This window comes from Orcinus orca, chromosome 14 (assembly GCF_937001465.1).
Source record: "Orcinus orca chromosome 14, mOrcOrc1.1, whole genome shotgun sequence".
Classification (NCBI taxonomy): Eukaryota; Metazoa; Chordata; class Mammalia; order Artiodactyla; family Delphinidae; genus Orcinus; species Orcinus orca.
Window position 1 is genome coordinate 80,887,238 of NC_064572.1, and position 21,753 is coordinate 80,908,990.

The 21,753-nt window shown below is 38.4% G+C and overlaps 1 protein-coding gene across 14 annotated transcripts in view; it reads right to left on the reverse strand.

The window, feature by feature from the left end:
• ATE1 (arginyltransferase 1) overlaps nucleotides 1-21,753 on the reverse strand; it is a 212,301-nt gene that overhangs the window by 156,527 nt on the left and 34,021 nt on the right. For 12 of the 14 annotated variants that reach the window (XR_007471132.1, XR_007471131.1, XR_004481275.2 and 9 more), the window contains one exon: nucleotides 6,005-6,037. The exons of the other annotated variants lie outside the window; for them this stretch is intronic. Coding sequence is in view for 9 of the 12 variants with exons in the window: in XM_049696498.1 (XP_049552455.1) it covers nucleotides 6,005-6,037 (33 nt within the window). In the remaining 3 variants the exon portion in view is untranslated. The remainder of the gene's footprint in view (nucleotides 1-6,004; nucleotides 6,038-21,753) is intronic. 14 annotated transcript variants of the gene reach the window in all.

Here is a 21,753-nt window from a genome sequence, read left to right on the forward strand (position 1 = left end):
TACTGAGAAAGCTGTTCTAAAGTCTCCAACTATAGCTGTGGATTTGATCGTTTCTCTTTTCAGTTCCATTAGTTTTTGCTTCATGGATCTTGAGGTTCTGTTATTAAGTGTACCACATTTGGGATTACTGTCCTCACTTGATGAACTGACTATTTTATCATTACGAAATGTCCATCTTTCCTTCTGGTAAGAGCTTTTGCCCTGAAGTCTATTTTGTTAGGTATGAATACAGCCACTCCATTTTTATTATGATTAGTATTTACATGGTATAGTTCATTCTGGTCTTTTGCTTTTAACCTACTCATGCTTTCATATTTAAGATGGATTTTGCTTTTTCTCTTTTACCTAGTCTGACAATTTCTGACTTTCAATTGGAGTGTTTAGACCTGTACTGTCCAATAGGATAGCCACTGGCCACATGTGGCTACATAAGTTAACTAAAATTTAAAAAATTTTAAATTCAGTTCCTAAAGAGCTCAGTGACTATGTATGACCATTGACTACATACATGTTTTCCACTGCACAGATATAAAACATTTCCATAGAGCAGATTTTTGGTTTAGATCATTAATATTTAATATAATAATTAATGTGGTTGTGTTTAAGTGGACCATTTTGCTATTTGCTATTTGTCTCCCTTGTCCTTTGTTCACCTGTCCTTTTTCCCACCTTTTGTGAGACTGAAAACATGTTATCATTGCTACTATCATCGCTATTGGATTATTATTAACTCTCTGTTCTTTTTCTGTTAAGGCTGCTCTAAGGCAGTAGTTTTTAACAGGGAGCCATTTTACCCCCTAGGGATATTTGGCAAAGTCTGGAGACATTTTGTTTCAACTCGGGGAAGGGTGCTACTGGCATCTCGTGGGTAGAGGCCAGAGATGTTGCTAAGCATCACACAATGCACAAGACGGTGCCACCCCAAAATGTCAACAGTGCCAAGGCTGACACATCTCAAATTTATCACTGTCTTCCTTCAAATAATATCATCATCACTTCATGTAATATAAGACATTTTAAGCATGTTGTTGCCATTCACTAGTAGCTGTGATACTGAACTCAACTAAACTACCTCTCTAGGTTCAATTTTCTTCATAAGGAAACTGGAAATAACTACCATATAGACATTCTACAAAAATTAAAATAATGTAAGCAAAGAGTTTAGGATAGTGCCCAATACACTACAGCTGCTAACTGCTCGAAAAAATATTATGCTAACGGCTAACAGAGAAGATTTTAATTGATCTGAAATGAAGGAATAGGACATCCTTAAAGAGAATCCTAAGTGACCCACATTCCCACATGGTTTAACTTTTCTTACAAATGCCTCTTCTGTAGTTCTCTACCTCCAAAATGATGCTGCGACTGCATGCTACTGGATTGGCTGGCAAAGTATGGCTTAGAAGAGAATTTGAAGAATCTTTTAGCCTCTGATACATAATCCCTTTCATTTACCTACATTTAATTGAAGACATCTGTAGGTGGTGCCACACGAAATGTAATTCAGGCTTAGAAATGTCAATAAAAATGTCTGTGAGGGAGAGATCCCATGTAAACCTAGCAGGGGAATGCACACCAGCAGCTACAGAGCCACGCGAAATCAGGAACAGAATGGAAATGGGTTGCCGGACTTGACGAGGTGACAAAAGCTCTTTTCCCATAAAGCTTAATGAGCTCTGTTAGTCTTCAGCTTACAGAAATGTAAAAGGGTCAGCCCCACAGAGGGAAGGAACTGACTCTCCACACATGGCTCCATTCAAATGACAGCAGATCAAATTACTGATGTAATTACTATAACCTGACAATTCTGTTAGATTCATGTGGCAGTTAACTGTTTAGGACTTATAACAAAGGGACATGGTTCATTCATAGTAGTTTAGTTTTTGTAGGCAGAATGAAATTTAAAGTCTCCTCCATTTTCAGCTGCAAACCTCATGTATTTTACTGTCTCCACCTGAACTATTTTTCTTTTATTCAAAATTAGGTAAGCCATCAATATTTGGGTATTACCCATATTTGCAATTTTCCTTCTCCAGCTGAAGCATAAGCTTAATGGCAAAATTAAACATTTAGAGAGTCTCAGCATGCTCCTGCCCTGGCTTTGTTTGGCTCTCAAGTTCTGCAAGGCAGCACAGCAACAGAACCCTGAGCTCAGTGCTGCTGGAAATTCAGGGGCAGCAGCCACTAACTGTGCCATCAGGTGGCCCCTGTGAAATTCCAAGCTAGAAAAATATCAACAGAATGTCCTCAAAGTATTTCCCAAACACTTCAAGAAAAGAAAAGCACATTGGTCATCTTTAATTTTGATTCTTTTGCCTCCTCCATGTCCATAAGCCCAGTAAGAAAAAAGATCAGTTTAGCCAAGGTAAAAATATAACTCCAGATCATTAAATGGAAAAAGCAGATTAGACAGAAAATAACAGAAACTATCACTAAACTTTGATGATGATACTTTCCCTTCTACTTTTCGCCAAAGATTTAAGCTTCTACACAACGATTCCCAATATTTAACATGAATAATAAGATGTAATTTTTAAAATATTTGTTTGGTACAACTCTAGGTATACGGTTGGTACCATTCCAAGCCCTATTTATACCTGAGAGGATCCAAAAATGAAAAAGACAAAGATCCTGATTTTAAGTAGCTACAATCTAGCTGGGAAGAGAGACTTAACCATATTGAGACATAAATATTAGACCTTGTGTGCTCTTAGCTAGTCCTGCCAGATTATGGGGAAAAGCTGGCTACTCTCAGCCTTAGCTGTGCCTAGTTTACTTATTTATTTATTCATTCATTCAACAAATACTTCCTCAGTGCCTCCTATATAGTACTTAACAATACATGGAAACACAAGGAAACAAGAAAAACACGGTCCTTTCTCATTGAGCTTACATTTGAGAAAAGTCTGTTAGTGAGGGCTATTTAAACGCATCCTTGCCATTGTTTAGTAACATCTTCAAACTGCTGCTTTGCCCCAGTGAAGGAGATATCAAGCTCCAGCTTCCTTATTTACTCCCTCTGCAGGTAAACTAATCCAGCCTTACTGCCTTCTGCTCAAAACCCCTATCCCTGGTTATTCCTCTGAGCTCTTGCTTAAATGAGAGTCCAGCCTTAATTAAGCATTATCAACATTAACTCTTCATCTAAGCTCCTGCCAATCCCTTTTCTTCCCCAAGACTAGACCCTGTTTCCACATCAATTAGAGATTTCCCTGATGTACATCTCAGTCAAACACTGACTATAAAAGCCATCATCAAAAACCTACCAAGGAGGGCTTCCCTGGTGGCGCAGTGGTTGAGTCCGCCTGCCAATGCGGGGGACATGGGTTCGTGCCCCGGTCCAGGAGGATCCCGCATGCCGCGGAGCGGCTGGGCCCGTGAGCCACGGCCGCTGGGCCTGTGTGTCGGAGCCTGTGCTCCACAACGGGAGAGGCCACAACAGTGAGAGGCCCGTGTACCGCCAAAAAAAAAAAACAAAAAAAACAAACCCTACCAAGGTACCTCATTCTCCCCATGTGACTCCTTCGTGGAAGAACAAGAGGTAAAATAATTTAGCATTTTGTAGTTAACGCTAACATTTGGTGTATCTCCTTCCTAACTAATTTCTGTATACTTAAATTGTTGTTGTTGTTGTTTTACTTAAATTGTTTTTAAACTGAGATCTGCATGTATAATTTTGCATCCTGCTTCTGTCTCTTAGTACAAGCAGAAGTATTTTATACTGCTATTTTTCATCAATATATACGCATGAACATACATGCATGATCACTATTTTAATGGCTACTGGGTGTTCTATCACATGGCCGGCTGCACCATGATTTATATGACCTTTTCCTACAGTTGAACATTTAAATTATTTATAAATTTTTGCCATTATAAATAATGCTGTAACAAACATATTTAAGCAAGTTTTGTCCCAATCTTTATTTCTCTGGCAGTGATTCCTAGATAAGAATTACTCAACCACAAGGTATGCATTTCTATAAGATCTTTAATGTATATGACCAAACTGATTTCTATAAAGGATGAAGTTTAAAAACATCGCATCTCATCACATCATCCCAAGCATTCACTTAAAAATAAAAAAGATATCTTGATAGTTAAAAAACTGTATATAACTGCTATTTTAAATTGCATTCCTTTGATTACTTATAAGATTAAACTTTAAAAAACATATTACCATTTGTATGTCAGCTGATCAACTATCTGATAAAATCCAACCAAATATTATGCAAAAGAAAACACTACATTTAAAAACGGTTTCTAAGAGATTATATTAAGTATAATAATCTTTTTATTACACTTTCCCAAATTGCCTCTTAACTCCGTATGTCTTCATGAACCAAATCATGGATTTTTTTTACAAAATCAGATCTAATTTTTCCATCCTTTCCTTTGTGATACTTCCCATTCTATACTTAGAAAGTGCTTTATCGATTAAAGAGTAGACTATATAGTTTACACTGTCTTTAAGTTTCTTATAGTACAGTTTTAATTTTTATTGTTTTTACACCAAACTATTTAAAATTCTGTGTGACAGGCATTGTACTCAGTGTTTACCACACATTATCTCATTTCGTTTTAATAACCCTGTAAGTTAAGTATTATTATTAACTCCACTTTTTAGATTAATTGAAAGATGAAATTACTTACTCATGGGTCACCCAAGGATCTCTCATTTCAAAACCCAGGATCTTTCCAGGCTTTGTTTCCCCTTTGGACCTGGACATTTAGAAAATGTAACCAAGCCTGGATGGTACTACCCCCTGTGGTCTGCTCAATTTCCCCTGAAAATCATTCAAACTGGCCACCACGAGGTCTCAAGGAGGCCACCAGGAGGCTGGGCCACACCACATAACAATAGTAGCTTCAATAAGCACCGAATGCAATATTATGGAAGCAGAAAAGGGAACAACTGCCTCTATGTGGAGCGGTCAGAGAGGGCATCACAGAGGACACAGCATCTATGCTCACCCTGAAGCGGGATATGATTTGAAGAGGCTGGGAGTGGGGAAGAGAAGTGAGTTTACTTCACAGAGTGAAGTAAACAAATAGAGGCAAAAGGAAGGACAAATGAAAGGCAGGGACAGAGTCTTATCATAGCCTGAGAGAAGAATACAAAATATTAGTAACATGTGAAGAGCGCTTTATAAACCGCTCCCCTGCCCACTGCTTCATTCGAGAGGTAGAAATTATTTGCATTTTACATATGAGAAAGCTGAGGCTCAGGGAAGCTGCGACTGCCCAGTGCCACATGGCTAGTAAGCGAGGACCTGACCTGAACCCCAGGTTTGGTACCAAGTCCAATGTCCCTCCACACACCCAGCTGCTTCCCCTTTCCGACTCCTTTCCCAAAGCCTCGTCCATCTTCTCCAAGTAATCAACTCCTTATCAACCACAGCTCACACTGATAACTGGTTCTCTGATTATCTAAGAGTTTCTTTATCTCACAATTTACCGCTGGATTTTCAGTTCTAAATTGCAGAACCATTATGAGAATCAGATGAGAAAGCGAATCTGGCACCTAGAATCATGCCTGTGTCACGATGAAGCTCAGTACAAGGGAAGGCCTCTGCTCTTCCCTAATCAATTCATGGATTTTAGAAGGTTCTCTCAAACTAACTGAAACCTGCTTGATGACAGCCTCTGCCCAGACTTCTCCAGGTCTCCTTTAACACCAGGGCAGTTTACAGAGGATAAGGCCAATGTGAGAGAGGCAAGGGAGTAAGGAGATACAACAAGGCTCTTTAAAATGGACTGACTTCATTCTACCTATTAAAATGGCGGCAATGACCTGCTGTGAAGGTCACTGCCCACACAGAGCTCTGTAACTTACCGGGATAGCTCTGTAACTTACAGGAATTCTTATAAAGGAAAGTCTGCATTCATCTCATTGCTGGTATTGAAGAATACATCATGACGAAATGATCAGTCTTAAATTATCAAATGCCTCACAAAAGATACCAATGGCAATTCTCATTTCAAGGTCATTGAGTAATCTTACCTCCAAAGGTGAGCTGCAAAGGAATCTTGTAAACTGCAGAGTCACATTTGAATAAAATCAGTTTCATCCAATAAATGAGCAGCAAAAGAGAACACACAAAAAAAGGAAAAATTATTACAAAATTTTTCAAAAAGAGCACATAAAGCAAACCTGAATGTCTATATATAGTTAACGTTTCTCACATTGTATCATTCATTCACAGACTACAGAAAAGTTCAATCTAGGCCATAGTAGGTACCCAACTATGTGAATGAGTTTAAATAAACATTTTTCAAAATCTGTATAAAAACAAAGCACAACAAATTCGTCCTAAAATATTTTGCTTTTTCAAGTTTTATCTCACAACCCCTATATAATAAAACATTCTCCAAGGGAGGAATCAGCAATCTTCCTAATCATAAATGCCACAGGCAAAGTTAGGTAAATGCCAAGAGAAGAAAAAGATATAACTCAAAGGGGACACCAAGAAAAGAGAGAAATTAAAAAGTCAAGACCAAGAGAGGAGGTTGGGTGAGTGAGAGTGAAGGAAAGGGGAAGTTATTTCTCTGGTACCCAGGCTGTGATGTTTACACTGTTCTGCCCCTTCCTCTTTTTTTCAGCCCCATATGCATATTTTTTCTCTCTGCTCTTTCTCTGACACAAATAGAGCCTTATAAATTTCATCTGAAAATAAGTGTTACATGCTGACTGTCTCTCAGCATTTAAATAAAGAAACTAATTTTGGAGCTGGGGAGGAGCCATGAAAAATGACAAAGCAAATCGCAGATTAGCTCTGAAATGAGGACTGTCACATTGCTTCATACATATTCATGATGGTAATTCATAATGTTTTCTTAGATGTTATTTACAAAATCAACACTTCAAATCCTTTGAGATGTATTGTAATAATAAAAAAACGCCAAGTAATGTAAACTCTGGATCTTACTGAATACAAATTAACTATAATAAAATGCAATGGCAGGTCTGTTTCCAAGCACTCTTGAACTTCCTCTCCACAACAAAGCTCGCTAGTACTCACTGGGAATACAAATAATTTGATTCGCTTTTAGAGGTACACATTGAAATATTTCTCAATGAAATTACATGATGTCTGGGATTTCCTTCAAAATCACTGGGGGGTTGGGAGGAAAGTAATGGTGGGGAATGCACAGATAAAACAAGAAGAGTCATTATATTAAACTAGTGAGGACAGGAGATGAATATATGAGGACTCATTATACAATTCTCTCTACTTTGTGAATGTTTAAAGTTTTCATAATAAAGTTTAAAAAATATATCAGACACTTCCTCCCCCCAAAACTAAAGCAAATATTTTCCTAAAAGACTACTAGTGCATACCAAAGCCACATAATTAACTAGTAAGTATCATCTAGGCCTTAGATGACAGGGTATACTAAAATAAAGGCACTGTAAGATTTTTTTCTTAATTTAAATGATATTAATATGCAATTCAATTATATTAACTGTTAGAGGAGAAATTTCTGAAAGTGCAAGATACACCAAATTTTAAAATTTCATAATGCTGATATGAAGCACATAATTCTATTGAAATTTAAAGTGCAACCTTTGTGGTCTTGGATTCTTTTTACATTAGCCTAACATAAACAATCTCTGCCCTTCCTCCCAAGAATAAAAAGTAATACTTGAAAGACTACCCAGTTTTAATAGTGGAGAAAAATGAGGCATGGTGCATTTTTATTTTAAAATGAGACATTTGCTAATGTAGGGTTTCCGTGCTTTTCTCCAGTATGTGCATGTTAACTATATTATACGTACTCCATTAGAATTTAGAAGTACTTCTGGTTCAGTCGTACTTAATGCATCAATTATGATGGAAGTGTGAAATAAAATTCGTATTTGATGGCAAGATAAGAAAATTTTAAACATAAAAAATTTTTCTGTCCTTTGGCCTCGTCTCTCCCCTCTAATGTACACTGTGTATCTGCGTTATGCAGCCACCAAACCGCCTCAACAATAAAGCGCAACATTCTCCCAGCACCAATAAGACAACTCCTTAAAAGATAACTTTCCATCTTGATCTTGTAAGGGGTCACACAACCCATCTCTTTGTACTTGCAGATCTGGATTGTGTAAGTCAATAATACATCATTTAATGTACAGGCCCCTGTGTCAAAAAACTTCTGTAATTGTGCTTTGACTTCTAACGGGCAGAACAGTTCTTGGAGCTTTCTGAGAGGCTGTTCCCAGGTTATAATCCTCAGTTTAGCTTGAATAAAATTTTCCATTTCTTTCTTAGTTTGACTGGACTGATTAATATTTCATCTGACAGAAGTCACTTTAAATAATGATAGAGTAGCATATACTCTCCAAGAAAACTATTGTCTCTCCTTGAAGCTCCAATAATTTACATATATCTTTGTCATGTACATATGTAACATTCCTGTCACAGTTTTTTTCAAAACAGACCTAAAAATTCTCTTCCTGTTTGAAGCTGCCAAAACATGAACTATATAAATACAGTTCTCAGTCAGCAAAGCAGTAAAACAGAACAACAAATCACAAGGCACACATTCACTATCCTATTCACAGGACACGAAAAAGGCTGAAAAAGGCTTTGTCTACTTCAGTGGACCAGAAAAACCCATTGCTGCTTTCCCTTCCGTTAATTACTTAGTAAATTTTTTCATAGTGAAATGACACATATTATATTCAGTCGAAAAGAAGGTAATACTTTGAAAAACAATAATCATAAAACAGCAAATATAACTGCAAAATACATTTTGTATATACACTGAAATTGATAACAGAAATAGACACCTTTTAACAAATACCACCGTGATGTTAGATCAGTACCAAAAATGGCTCAATTCTGCTGTGAATCTGAAACTTCTCTAAAAAAAAGTAAAGCCTGCTATAATGTAGGGGAGCAGAATTTGCCACCCCAAAATGTGTCTCTTTGGAATATTATCTTAAACTGGTTATTTTCTAAGAAACGGCAGAATTCAGGAAAACTCTGAAAACCAAGTAGGAGTTGCCCCTTTGCAAGAAAACATTTACATTAGTAATGGAAATATTTTGTAAGGGTGTCTCCCTTGCTGTATCTGGAGGAGGAGGAAAATGTAACCAACCTGCCAAATACATAGAAATAAAAACAGCAAATCAGGTGACAGAGGAATATGTTCCAAACTAAGGAACAAGATAAAACCCCAGAAGAAGAATTAAGTGAAGTAGAGATAAGCAATCTATCTGATAAAGAGTTCAAGGTGATGATCATAAAGATGCTCAAAGAACTCGGGAGAAGAATGGATGAACAGAGTGAGGAGTCGGATGTTTTTAACAAAGAGAAAATATAAAAAAGAACCAAACAGAGGTGAAGTGTACAATAACTGAAATAATACACTATGGGACTTCCCTGGTGGTCCAGTGGATAAGACTCCAGGCTGCCAATGCAAGGGGCCCGGGGTTCAATCCCTGGTCAGGGAACTAGATCCCGCGTGCCCCAACTAAGAGTCCGCATGCCACAACTAAAAGAGCTCACTTGCCACAACTAAAGATCCCGCATGCTGCAAGGAAGATCCCATGTGTCGCAACTAAGACCCAGCGCAGCCAAATAAATAAATATTTTAAAAAATAGTAACAGTAATACATTATAAGGAATCAAGAGTAGATTAGATGATACAGAGGAAGAGATGGGCAAGTTGGACGATAAACAGTGGAAATCACCAAAGCTAAACAGGAAAAAGAAGAAAAAAAAAGAAATGAGGACAGTTTAAGAGACCTCTGTAACAGCATCACGTGTCCTAACATTCTCATTTGTAGGGGTCCCAGAAGGAGGGGAGAGAGAGAGAGAGAGAGAGAGAGAGAGAGAGAGAGAGAGAGAGAGAGAGAGGGGCACAGAGGACATATGTCAGTACATAATAGCTGAAAACTTCGCTAACCTGGAAAAGGAATCAGATATCCAAGTCCAGGAAGCACAGACAGCCCAAACAGGATCAACCCAAAGAAGACCATACAAAGACACACCGTACTTAAAATGGCAAAAATTAAAGATAAAGCTACAACAAAGGAGGCAAGAAGGCAAGAATATACAATGGGGAAAAGACAGTCTCCTCAATAAACTGTGTTGGGAAAACTGGACAGCTGCATGTAAAAAAATCCAACTGGACTACTCTCTCACATCATGCACAAAAATAAATTTTAAATGGATTAAAGACTTAAATTTATTTTTTAAAATATTTTATGAAGTATAGTTGATTTACAATGTTGTGTTAATTTCTGCTGTATAGCAGTGATTCAGTTATACATATATATATATATTCTTTTCATATTCTTTTCCATTATGGTTTATCATAGGATACTGAATACAGTTCCCTGTGCCATACAGTAGGACCCTGCTGTTTATCCATCCTCTATATACTAGTTTGCAACTGCTAATCCCACACTGCCAGTCCTTCCCCCTCCCACCGCACCCCCTGCCCTGGCAACCACAAGTCTCTTCTCTATGTAAAGACTTAAATTTAAATGTAAGATCTGAAACCACAAAACTTCTAGAAGAAAACACAGGCAGTACGCTCTTTGACATCAGTCTTAGTAATATATTTTTGGTATGTCTCCTCAGGCAAGGGAAATAAAAGCAAAAATAAACAAATAGGACTACATCAAACTAAAAAGCTTTCTGCACAGAGAAGGAAACTATCAACAAAGCGAAAAGGCCACCTACTGAATGGGAGAAGATATTTGCAAACAATATATCTGATACAGGGTTGCCACCCAAAATATACAATTCAACATCAAAAAAAGAAATACCCTGATTAAGAAATGGGCAGAGGACCTGAAATGACATTTTTCCAAAGAAGACATATAGATGGACAACAGGCACATGAAAAGATGCTCAACATCACTAATCATCAGGGAAATGCAAATCAAAACCACCATGAGATATCACCTCACACCTGAAATGACTATTATAAAAAATACAACAAACAACAAGTGCTGGCAAGGATGTGGCAAAAAGGGAACCCACGTGCACCGTTGGTGGGAATGTAAACTGGTGCAGTGACGTTGGAAAATAGTATGGAGATTCCTCAAACAATTAAAAATAGAAGTACCATCCAATCTAGCAATTCCACTCCTGGGTATTTATCGTAAGAAAACACTAATTCAAAAAGATATATGCACCCATATGTTCACTGCAGCATTATTTACAATAGCCAAGATACGGAAGCAACCTAAGTGCCCATTAACAGATGAACAGATAGGGCAATGTGGTACACACACATACACATACATACACACACACAATGGAATTTTTTTTTTTTTTTTTTTTTTTTTTTTGGCCGCACCATGCAGCATGTGGAATCTTAGCTCCCTGACCAAGGATTGAACCTGCGCCCCCTATGGTAGAAACATGAAATCTTAACCACTGTACCACCAGGGAAGTCCCCACACAATGGAATATTACTTAGCCATAAAAAATGAAATCTTTCAATCCCTTTCCATCTTTCAAACTAAGATCCCACAAGCTGTGCAGCCTTAATTAAAATAAAATGAAATCTTGCCATTTGCAACAAATGGATGGACCTAGAGGGTATTATGATAAGTGAAAGAAGTCACAGAAAGACAAGCACAGTGTGGTCTCACTTACATGTGGAACCTAAAAGACAAATGAACAAGCACAAACAGAAAAAGGTATAGATGCAGAGAACAAACAGTTGGTTGCCAGAGGGGAGGAACATGGAGGGAGGAGAGGTGAGGGAGCTACAAACTTCCAGTCGCAAAATAAATGAGTCACAGGCATGAAATGTACAGTGTGTGGAATACGGTCAGTAACAGTGTAACACCTTTGTACGGTGACAGACCATAACTAGAATTATCATGGTGCTCATTTTGAAATGCATAAAAATATCAAATCACATGTTGTGTTAACAGGAACTAACACAGTATTGTACGTCAATTATACTTCAAACACAAACAAGCAAACTCATAGGAAAAGAGATCAGATTTGTGGTTACCAGAGGCAGAGGTGGGGGGAAGGGAAACTGGATGAAGGCAGTTAAAAAGTACAAACTTCTGGGCTCCCCTGGTGGTGCAGTGGTTGAGAGTCCACCTGCCCATGCAGGGGACACAGGTTCGTGCCCCGGTCCGGGAGGATCCCACATGCCGCGGAGCGGCTGGGCCCGTGAGCCATGGCCGCTGAGCCTGCGCGTCCGGAGCCTGTGCTCCGCAACGGGAGAGGCCGCAACAGTGAGAGGCCCGCGTACAGCAAAAAAAAAAAAAAAAAAAGTACAAACTTCCAGTTATAAGATAAGTAAGGACTAGAGTTGTAATGCACAACATGATAAACATAATTAACACTGCTATATGCTATATATGACAGTTATCAATAGAGTAAATCCTAAGAGTTCTCACTGCAAGGAAAAAATTTTTTTCTATTTGTTTAATTTTGTATCTTTATGAGATGATGGATGGTCATTAAGCTTATTAAGATCATCATTTCATGATGTTGTCAGTCGAATCATTATGCTGTACACCTTAAACTTATACAGTGCTGTATGTCAATTATTTTTCAATAAAACTGGAAGAAAATAAAAAGAGGGGCTTCCCTGGTGGTGCAGTGGTTAAGAATCCAGCTGCCAATGCAGGGGACACGGGTTCGAGCCCTGGGCCGGGAGGATCCCACATGCCGCGAAGCAACTAAGTTGTGTGCCACAACTACTGAGCCTGCGTTCTAGAGCCCGCAAGCCACAACTACTGAAGCCCGTGTACCTAGCACCCGTGCTCCGCAACAAGAGAAGCCACCGCAACGAGACGCCCGCATGCAGCACAACAAAGAGTAGCCTCCGCTCGCCGCAACTAGAGAAAGCCCGCATGCAGCAGCAAAGACCCAGCGCAGCCATAAATAAATAAATAAATAAATAAAATTTTAAAAACTAATAAAAAGAGAAAAGGGATACACACAGATCAATGCTATTGCTATATAGTCACTTACTGACCTTGCTTCTCTTGCAGCACTCTTACTCACCCCTCCTAGTACCATTATTCTATTCATCATCAGTAGCCTGTCTCATAATACCTTCTCATTCCTTTCAGAGAAGTACCTAATGCTTACCAAAATTTTCTAAACAGTTTTCCAAGAACACAAAATTGTAGTTAAACCTCCTGTCAGTTATAAGCAGTAAATTCTTTTTCCAAGACTTGTTATTAACCATGCCGGTTACTGGGGGCAGGGTGGGGTGGGGGAATAAACAGGAGAGAAGAATACACACTACCAATTTTGTCAAAATATCCCAGTAAAACTATAATCAACCACTTATCTTTGTAATGTAAAATATTCCACACATAAGTAATTTAAGCTAATATCTTCCTGAAATGCCTTTTCTATTTAATAAGGAACCATGTTAAATTCCTATATAAAGAAGAAGGAACACCCAACAGCATTTTTTCAAGATAAGCCACAATTTTTTCCCCGAAACCAAAGAACGTCAGTGAGGTACACCTATGCGTCAGAGCGGAATTCTAAGTCTCATAACTGCTCATATGGATTATCCAGAATTTCCCTGCATTAACAAGTACTTCTGCTGGTCCTGTTCCCTTAGCCTTTCACCCTAGTACACGTACTTTCTTACAAACTGTTAGACGACAAGTCTGACTACATTAGTCTATAATCTAATAATTAATCAAATAATTAACTAATTTAACATTAGTCTATAATCTAAATTTATTTAAAATTTTACAATGATCAACCTAAATCATACCTCAATGTAAAATATCAAGGAGTATAGTTGCTTTACAATATTGTGTTAGTTTATACTGTCCAGCAAAGTCAATGTATACACATATCCCCTCTTTTATGGATTTCCTTCTCATATAGGTCAGCACAGAGCACTGTCTAGAGTTCCCTGTGCTATACAGTAGGTTCTCACTAGTTATCTACTTTATACATAGTATCAGTAGTATATATATGTCAATCCCAATCTCCCAATTTTCTATCTAGATTTTGGAAGCTTTAATTATGAGTCTAAATTACATTAAGTTAAACTCCCTCCCCACCCCATTGAAAAAGTCATCAACAGAATGAAAATTAAATCTGTACTTAATAGCAAGTCAAAACTAAGGTTTGAGAACTAAGACCCTGTTTATCCTAATTTTGGTAAAAAGAGCTGATTCAGGTAATTCTGTAAATTCATTTTTACATCTATTCCCTATTCCATTTGTTAGCAATGCAGCTGAAAGAAATGACCGCTTGTACTACCTTTTTTGGTTAGACCCAGAACCTTGGACAGGACATTAAGCTTCAATAAATCTTAAAAGATGACAATGAAAACCTAATTTACATTCTAACATATTTAAAGCTATGTCTTCTGAGCCATTAAATCTCCTTTTTTGCTGATGGAAAGAACAGTGATCTAAGAATTAGTCTGCAATCTCACCAGCTCTAGCTACTTGAGTACTTACATTATTTAGGTCTTAGTTTTCTATCTACAAAATGATTTCAGCCTAATCACTTTCACCAGTGGTATCCTGTGGCATGTCAAGTTCCCAAAACACTCTCTAAAAAATGATTCCATGGCCCAATAAGTTTGGGAAATGCTGCATACTGTTGCTGTCTCACTTCCCCTTCATCTTAGAGAAGTACAAGGTATACTGACAAATTACAGGCCCTGAGAATTCCCACAGTCAAACAAAAAACCCTAGAAGATGAATAAGTTCTGGGGATCTAAAGCACAGCATTGTGATTACAGAGAACAATACTATACTATATACTTGAAAGTTGTTAAGAGAGTAAGTCTTGAATGTTCTCACCACAAAAGAGAAATGGTAATTATGTGACATGATGGAAGTGTTGGCTAACTCTATGGTGGTAACAATATTGCAACATACCTATATCAAATGAATATGTTGTACACCTTAAAGGTACACAACATTACATAACTATATGCCAATATAGTTAGAAAAACAAAAAAAACCCTTCAATTTCATTTAATCTAGTGCTTTCCGAAGTTTCATAACCAAAGAGATCTGTTTGTTGGTTGGTTGGGTTTTAATTTCATGTAACATTTATTAACATTCCACAGAACCAATATTCCACAAAACTCATTCTAAGAAACACTGGCCCCTGCCAACTCTGAATCATTTTCCCCAATCTATACTTAATAGAAATGCTCACTGAAAATACTCAGTATGGCTGTTTACAGTGTCAGAAAAATCTAATATAAACTATGAATGAATCAGTGGCTCTTCTCCCCCCTTTAAAAGTCATGGTCCCTACCCAATAATATCCCTCAAGGGGATCCTTGCAATATTTAGCACTTTGGATTGGTGAAGGGACTAATGCTCAAGCCCACACCATGGAAGGAACTGTAACAAATGCCTCTTTAAAGATTAACATCGGCCCAGAATCACAAAAGTCCGTAACGCTAACACACAGAGCGAGCTATAAATGTTTTGCTCATAGTGTTGAATCCAGTTTGCTAATGCACATCCTAATTAGTGAGCTACTTCAGTGCATATTCTTTTACTCCTTGCAATGCTCTCCCCAATTTCTAACAGCAATAGGGATTTGGGCTATAATTAAGTCACTCACTAACATCTACCTCATGTGTTCACTATAATAACTGTATATTTTATAAACAGTGGCTCTGTATCTATTAACACAAGTAGTATACATTTGAACTTATTATTTACTACCTCCAACTTTGGTGTTCCTGTTTCTAAAATTAAAAGGTTAAATTTGAAACATGAATCTATAAATCTAGAAAACAATGCCCTAATTCTATAGCTTGAAGAGCTATACTCAAAGAAAACGGAATCTAAAAGAATTTTGTTGCTTTTCAACATTACCAGCAGTGAACAAAACCACCATGAACAGAGTTCACATCAAAATGCAAAGAAAAGGAGTTCTTGGCAAAGTCACCAAAAGGAATACCCACTAAAGAAAGACTCAAGTGCTGGTGACATCATGTGCTGAGAACAGAACTGTTTGCTTCTCTAATGGGAGAATCATTCTATCATGGGACCCTATGACCTAAAGACTTGCCTGTTTACAACATCAAATAAGTTAAGGACCAGCCCAAAATATTAAAATATCTCATAAGAAGTGTGGAAATAATTTCTGAAGTGTGTTTAAAAGAAAAAGTACCTTAGGATTTCTTTAAAGTCAACATTGGGACCAAACTTTTATGTAATAAGAGAAATCCTTAAATCTGTTGCTTTCTTAATCTATAAACTGTGTTCAAAAATGCAACAAAATGGAAAGACTTGCCTGGTGGCGCAGTGGATAAGAATCTGCCTGCCAATGCAGGGGACACGGTTCAATCCCTGGTACGAAAAGATCCCACATGCCACGGAGCAACTAAGCCCGTGTGCCACAACTACTGAGCCTGTGCTCTAGAGTCCGCAATCCACAACCACTGAAGCCCACGCGCCTAGAGCCGGTGCTCCGCAACAAGAGAAGCCACCGCAAGGAGAAGCCCGCGCACTGCAGTGAAGAGTAGCCCCTGCTCACCACGACTAGAGAAAGCCCACACGCAGCCACGAAAACCCAACGCAGCCAAAAACAAATAAACTTAAAAAAAGAATGCAACAAAATGGAAACACTTTAAAATTGCATTTTTCTAAAAATAATATTTTCTTAGGTATTGAGTATAGGTATTTCCAGATTGGGAAAGGTATTTGGAATATACTTATACAGGCAGCCCTCCAAGTTCCGTATCCACAGACTCAACCAACCGTGGATGGAAAATATATTTTTTTTAATTCCAGAAAGTTCCCCAAAGAGTACATACATATGTGAAAATTCAATAAGCTGTACATCCAAGATTTGCACACCTTAATTTTAAAAAAGGAAATAAAAAGAAAAAAAATATTGTATTTCTCCTGGGGATTTTTCCTAAAAATCACTGAAACAACAGAATTTTACAGTTAAGAGGAATCCTGGCAGTTATCTAGTCCAACAGCTTTAGTTTACATCTAGATAAACTGAGGTCCAGAAATGTTACATTAGTTTACAGTCAGTTAGCAACAAAACTAGGATTAGAACCTAGAAGCTTTTTCCAATCCACGTTTCCCTTCATTATATCATTGACTAAACACAACCATTAATCAGAATTCACCAAGGAGGCAATAAAGCCCAAAGATACCAAGTCTCAGTGTTATAAAACAACACTAAAATGTGGTGATATATAGGTGTTCAGGTAACAAGGAAACAAAGTAACAAGTCTATAACAAAACATATAAATTTTTAAGATAATGAAAATCAGCCAATGAATGGCAAAAAGAAAGAGGAGATTAAAAAAACAAAACACTCATAAGCGACACAGATAAGAAAGGAGATGCGCCACGCCTTGTTTTCCAGCCTCACCAATGTTCCTGCTGTTCTGTGAACACGTCATGCCTGAAATGTACCTCCCAAAGAAATGCACAGGTGCATGCTCTCCATCCAGGTGTCTGCCAAGCAGCCCCTCTCCTCAGAGCCTCTCCTGACGTCTTCATATAATTATCGCCACCACCTCTGTCCCTCACCGCTTCTTCACTCTTCCTGTTAGTGGGTACTATACCGACACTATACTGCATACTTACTTGTTTATTCATCCTCCTCACTAGCATATAATCTCCCTGAGGTTGAGAACGTTTCTCTCTTGTTCACTACCCAGAGTCTAAAATGATGCCTGGCACATAGTAGGGACTCAATGAATATTTGCTGCTTAAATGCCTAGATGCATTCATTCATTTGTGAATTGGATTAATCAATTCATAAACGAATAAATGAATATCCATATTCTGCTCTTTTCCCCTATGTGTCTTCATGGCCCCTGGCTACTTTGCAAAATTGTGTCACTTAGTCGAGGTGAGATGCCACAAACAGAGAGAAGCAATCACCAGTAACCAAGAGCTGGTATCTGTGAAGAAACAGCCTGTGCCCTTCTCATCAGCTCTCCTCAGGACCACCTATGTCCTCAATACACTCCTTTAATTTCCTGCAGGGAAACTGCCAGTATTATTTTTGAGGAGCAACTACTCAAAAGATTACTGAGGACAAAACTAGGTATCACTTAAATGGCACTAAGTTGGTAAAAGAATCCAAACTGACCTTGAAAAACTGGGTGTCTTCCAAAAATCTGAATGACATGAATTAGGGATAAGCAGAAAATACCACAAAACTTAGAAATAAAGTCTCTTAGCAGGAGAGCACAGTCAAAACAAAATTAATTTTAAAAGCTCTCTAGTCAAAGTACTAAGAAATTGAATATATTATCAGCAATTTAATTATTATTGAAAATACTCGATTATATTAACACATGAATAATGGTTACAGGTACTGCTTGCATACTTATCAGACCAACTGATCCCAGGCAGGATCAAATGTCTCTACATCATGCCAGGTAACATATATTTCCATTACTCTTTAATATTATTGGGATTTTAACATTTTAAACATTAATGCAAACTTATGAAAAGAAGTTTTTCATCTTTTAAAATGTGCAGAGGACCGTGTCTTATTCACCTATGCATCCCCATGACCTACCACAGTGACTGGAACGTGCAAGGAATTAAATATTTATATGATTGGTTGAATAGAAGAATCACATTCCTCCACAGCCCAGGAGAAAGAAACATGGGAGCCATTCCAAGTGTAAAACTTTGAGCTATTTCTAGAATGACTGTCGCAGAAAAGCCAACATGTATGTTATTTTACAGACAATATTTACAGACCTACACAAATATATCCCCTATTTTTTTTACACATTTACATATTCTGGATTTTAAAAATCACATATATAATGTATATATTTACTTTTATAATTAACTACTGACTAGAAGCAAATCAACTGCTTTTTAATCATGCAAGCAGTTAGCTAAACTTATTTGGCATATCATATGAATTTCCACAGCAAAAACACAAACTTTCCTTGTTTAGGCCAGTCCTCAATAGGTGACACTGTTCACTTGTCAAGTCATTACCAGGAGGTCATAAAACTTGAAGCTCCTCAGGCTTAATGGAAAAAGCAGACCTAAAATACAAAAACTAAAGACAAACGGCAATGGTGCCCACAACAAGATGATCCCTATCACACTAGCTTTGCACTCACTAAAATGTGCTTAACTCGTAGGGGTCAATTTCTCAACACTCTCTCAGCTTTTACTTCTTATAGAAGGACCACTGTCAAGAGCTTTGACATCATATGAATTTTCCTTTGGCTTCACGTCACAAGTTTCAAGAACGCTATTTTCTTTCTTGCAGTTTTCCAATTGGCAAAAATTGAGTTCTCTCTCCATCTGTTTCTTTTTTAAAATGTATTTATTTTTATTTATTTTTGGCTGCGTTGGGTCTTTGTTGCTGCGTGTGGGCTTTCTCTAGTTTCAGCGAGCGGGGGCTACTCTTTGTTGCAGTGCGTGGGCTTCTCTTGTTGCGGAGCAGGGGCTCTACGTGCGCGGGCTTCAGTAGTTGCGGCGCGTGGGCTCAGTAGTTGTGGCTCGTGGGTTCTAGAGTGCAGGCTCAGTAGTTGTGGCACATGGGCTTAGTTGCTCCGTGGCATGTGGGATCTTTCTAAACCAGGGCTCGAACCTGTGTCCCCTGCGTTGGCAGGCGGATTCTTAACCACTGCACCACCAAGGAAGCCCTCCAGCTGTTTCTTTTGTTTGTTTGTTTATACTGCAGGTTCTTATTAGTCATCAATTTTATACACATCAGTGTATACATGTCAATCCCAATCGCCCAATTCAGCACACCACCATCCCCATCCCACCAGGGTTTTCCCCCCTTGGTGTCCATACGTTTGTTCTCTACATCTGTGTCTCAACTTCTGCCCTGCAAACCGGTTCATCTGTACCATTTTTCTAGGTTCCACATACATGCGTTAATATACAATATTTGTTTTTCTCTTTGTGACTTATTTCACTCTGTATGACAGTCTCTAGATCCATCCACGTCTCAACAAATGACTCAATTTTGTTCCTTTTTATGGCTGAGTAATATTCCATTGTATATATGTACCACATCTTCTTTATCCATTCGTCTGTCGATAGGCATTTAGGTTGCTTCCATCCAGTTGTTTCTTAAAAATAGTCAACTCACAGTTGCCCATTCATTCAATGAATGTTCACTAGGCATCTACTCCATTCCTGGCACTCGGAATTGTATATTCCTTCTGACTCTGACAGAGTATTTTATAAGTTGGTTTATGAGCACAAAGTATACCACAGATTATGGTAGTTTAATACAATATAGCTAATTTTTCAAAAGGAGAGCTCTAGTCACAAAATAAGCAAGGAGCTCCATCGCCAGAGTTAAGGCACAGGAACGTCCACAGTTCCTTTGTTTCCAGTTCTCAGCAAAGTGATTAAGAAATATACATATATAGCTTCACCAAATGACACGTTTTATAGATTTTATGTGGTATAATAGTATTTTAAAGACTAAAATCACATGTTGATGAACCAAACCGAACGGTTTTGAGTATTATTACGTTCTTCCTCTGAAAGAACTGATTCTAATTGAATATTAAAATTTAAAACATATAAGATCTTTTAATTCAAACAGATATAAGAATTAAATGGAAAAACAAACAACAAAGAAAAATTTAATTTGCAAATGTTGGCTGGATGGACCAGAAGTATCACTTGTTTGCCCTTGACCTCGGTGTCTCTGATGTTTCCTAATGGCTTAGCATCATCCCCATCCTACCATCTCAAGTTTAGTCAAAGATTATTTAGCCAAGCACCTTTACCTTGACTTAATCCTCACAACAAACCCCATGTGATGTTCCCCCCAAGTTTACAAATGAGGAACCTGAAGAGCAGAAAGCAGAGGGAGCAGGAACCTGCTCAAAGCCGCACAGGTAATAAGTGGAAAAGATGAGCGTTAAGGCAAGAGTGCCTGATCAGAGTCCACACGTCACACGTGATGCTACTCAGCCTTCCTGTCATCAGTATTCTTACCCAAAATGTCTAGAATTATAAACACACAAGCACTGTCTCCTAGTACTGGTGTCATCTTCACACTGTTCAAACCAGATCATTTATCACAGGGCTCCTCTCTCCTCCTGCAGCTGGTTAATCAAGTATCAACGTCCACTTCGTGCCACACGTTCCATTTGACACCAAACATCCTGCTTCACTGTCTCATTCCTCAGCTTCCAGAAGACAATATAAATATGTACATATTAACTATAATGGTTACTGTTATATTGTTATACCTTAACTAGAGGTCAACTATCAAACTACTCTAGAATTTCAGACATTCAAATCCCAGAAGAAAGCAATAAAGGTTAAAATGAGGACTCAAAAAGGCATGTCCTAATGCTTATGCTCCCAACTTGCAAAAGAATCCCTCCAACTCCCTTTGCCATTTTCCCCTTGACTATTACTTTACAAACAATAAACTTGGTGATCTAGTTTCCAAGCCAGTAACTAATACAGCCACTCCTCTCTTTACACCTGCTCTTCTCTTCCTTAACATTTAACACTACTGCGTAATTTGCTCATTCGGGGTGCTTACTCTTTTTTTTTTTTTTTTTTTTTTTTTTGGCGGTACGCGGGCCTCCCACCGCTATGGCCTCTCCCGTTGCGGAGCACAGACTCCGGACGCACAGGCTCAGCGGCCACGGCTCACGGGCCCAGCCGCCCCGCGGCACGTGGGATCCCCCCGGACCGGGGCACGAACCCGTGCCCCCCACATCGGCAGGCGGACTCCCAACCACTGCGCCACCAGGGAAGCCCCCAGGGTGCTTACTCTTTAATGAATATCTCTGGCCACTCCTTCCCACCCGAGAATGTGAGCTCCACAAGAG